The 2,383-nt window shown below is 39.9% G+C and overlaps 1 protein-coding gene across 18 annotated transcripts in view; it reads right to left on the bottom strand.

The window, feature by feature from the left end:
• unc80 (unc-80 homolog (C. elegans)) overlaps positions 1 to 2,383 on the bottom strand; it is a 100,556-nt gene that overhangs the window by 60,079 nt on the left and 38,094 nt on the right. For 13 of the 18 annotated variants that reach the window (XM_014016077.1, XM_014016087.1, XM_014016081.1 and 10 more), the window contains exons 16-17: positions 1,762 to 1,812; positions 1,128 to 1,276 (exon numbers count right to left, since the gene is read on the bottom strand). In XM_014016077.1, coding sequence (XP_013871531.1) covers positions 1,128 to 1,276; positions 1,762 to 1,812 — 200 coding nt within the window. The remainder of the gene's footprint in view (positions 1 to 1,127; positions 1,277 to 1,761; positions 1,813 to 2,383) is intronic. The other 5 variants (XM_014016084.1, XM_014016092.1, XM_014016091.1 and 2 more) reach the window with 1 other exon arrangement.

The raw sequence follows: 2,383 nt of genomic DNA, 5'->3' as shown, positions 1-2,383 counted from the left end.
ATGCTAATATTAGCATTTTTCTGCTGTTTCAGCTACAATTCTTCTTTTTTCTGTTATTCTGCAAATTTCTACATTTTTGAACTTCTTTTTTTGCTTTATTGCTTCTTACAGTTGCTTTCTGCTATATTCAGCTATTTGCTGCAATTTTATTTAATGTTCAGCTGATATTAGCTAAAGTTAGCTTTTTTAGGTTAAATTCACAATTTGTTGCTATTTCAGCTTCTTTTTGCTTCATTTAGCAAATGTGTGCTCCACCTGCTTCTTTATGGTAATTTAAGAATTTCAAGCTAAATTTTTAGCTGTTGTACTGCAAATTTTGGCTGTTTGAGCTATTTTACAAGAAACAGTCACTTTTCTGTACTTTTATGCTTTCTTTGTCATTTTTAAAACCCCTTTCACCATCTGGGTGCTAATTTTAACGTTAACCTTTTTCTGATTTTTCAGCTATTATTCTGCTCCTTTCTTCTATTTTTTTTGCTAGTTTCTGCTTTGTTGTACTTCCTTCAACTTATCAAATGGAACTGACATTCACAGTTTTGCTAAAAAACAYTTTCAGCTCCATTTCGGCAGCTTTCAGCTAAAGTTTTCAGCAATAAGCAMCCACACTAGCATTTTCAYAGGAAATGCTATTTCTCTARTTATGAATAGCAATTAAAGCTKAACATCCAAAGGTRTGAATTTTATTTTATAGGCACTTTATACTTTTAATGATGAAAGTTTCATTAAATCTGTCCAGGGATTTATGAGATATTTTGCTAACAGACAGAAAAAGCAGCCAATGGGATTTGTATCAAGACAAGTAAATGGTAAATAGCCTGAACCTGAATAGACTCCAAAGCACTTTMCACTACAGTCATTCACACATTCACAAACTGATGGTGATGAGCTTGTAGCCACAGCTGCCCAAGTTTACAGTCATGTGGATCCTCTTTATCGTAAAACAAAAAGGCACAAGAAAAAGGAACCACATTATGGAGAACAAGGAGCAATATGAAAAGGTTAAATTCCTCGACAGAAAATGAGCTGAACGTACTCAACGTTCCTCTGAATCTAATGTTTCTGGTGTGACGTTTAGACTGAACCAAGCTGAGGGGACAGATGGGGCGACGGTTCCTCTCCACACTCACCAGGTTTTCGGGGCTGTGCAGCTCGTGCGTGGTCGAGGCGCAGCGAGTGATGAGAGACTTGAACATGCAGCCCACCACCACCGCCTCCATGTTCTGAGCCAGAGACTTGTTGTCCCCCGTGGCGAAGTTGTTGCCAAAGCCCGCCTTGTCTGGAAGCAGCAGGGGAGGCAGGAGAGACCACGGATGACACAGGAGGTAGTTTAGTCATCATGGGGGGGAATGGGTGGGGTGGTAGGTCACTGACAGCTGACCAGCTTGAGTTGTAAGCCCGTACAACAGCAAGGGGCAAAGGAAAGGTGTTCATAAAGCATATGGGGGAAGAAGCAAACTCAAAAGGATTCTGGGATTAAGGATTACATGCAAGTGACTAAGGCCTGCTTTAGATAACACAGAATAGAGCCCTGATTTTTTTGGTCCAGTTAGATCAAAATTGCAAAAATGAAGAGCTACAGAAAAGTCAAATTCAACCAAACAGGTATAAATTTAGGAGTTGCAGGCGAGTTTGTCACTTTCGRACAGAGTGAGGGGGTGCAGCAATGAAAGCGGTGCCTAGGGAAGGGTCTGATCRGGTGAGTATATTCATCTTAGAGCTTAGAGTATTAACTGGTATTAGTTATTGATCATGTGTATCTACCGATGTTTCTTTTTTTCGCCCTCCTGGACCTCTCACCTGCACTGCCGTACTCTGCAAGAGAAAAGAGGCGGGGCACAAGTTGATTGACATCAGGCCAGCACACACATGTAGGTGGTCTCAGAAAGGACATGGCACCCCACCTCCGCAAGGAGGTGAACCCCCAGACACACAAACAAACAAACAAACAAACAAACAAACAAACAAACAAACAAAAGAAACACAAACGCTAAAAAAAAAACAACACATCAAAAACTGAGAGGTGCCCTGTTCACTTTCATCAATAAAAACACTCATCAGTTCAGCAACTTGCCAAATGCAGTATTTTGTATGACATGATGTACAAAATACTTCCAGAGCAAAACTGAAATTGGCTTGATGCGTCTCGATGCTCTGAGATAAAAAATCATCTGAGCAGCGATGTAATGAGTACAGCTTCAGATTGGCAAGTTTACAGAATAGATGAGCGAGTAAAAAATAAAAGCAAGGATTAACTTATCGATGTGGATAAAGGAAAAGGAGGATGGAAGCAGGAGGAAGATGACAAAAACGGGACACAAACAAGCAAACAAGTGGAAGGAGGAAAGGGAATATATTTATATATACACTCTGTTATATATATATA

This window comes from Austrofundulus limnaeus, unplaced genomic scaffold (genome assembly GCF_001266775.1).
Source record: "Austrofundulus limnaeus strain Quisiro unplaced genomic scaffold, Austrofundulus_limnaeus-1.0 Scaffold138, whole genome shotgun sequence".
Classification (NCBI taxonomy): Eukaryota; Metazoa; Chordata; class Actinopteri; order Cyprinodontiformes; family Rivulidae; genus Austrofundulus; species Austrofundulus limnaeus.
The sequence above is the reverse complement of the archived record's forward strand: the minus strand, read 5'-3'. Positions and strand labels throughout refer to the sequence as shown.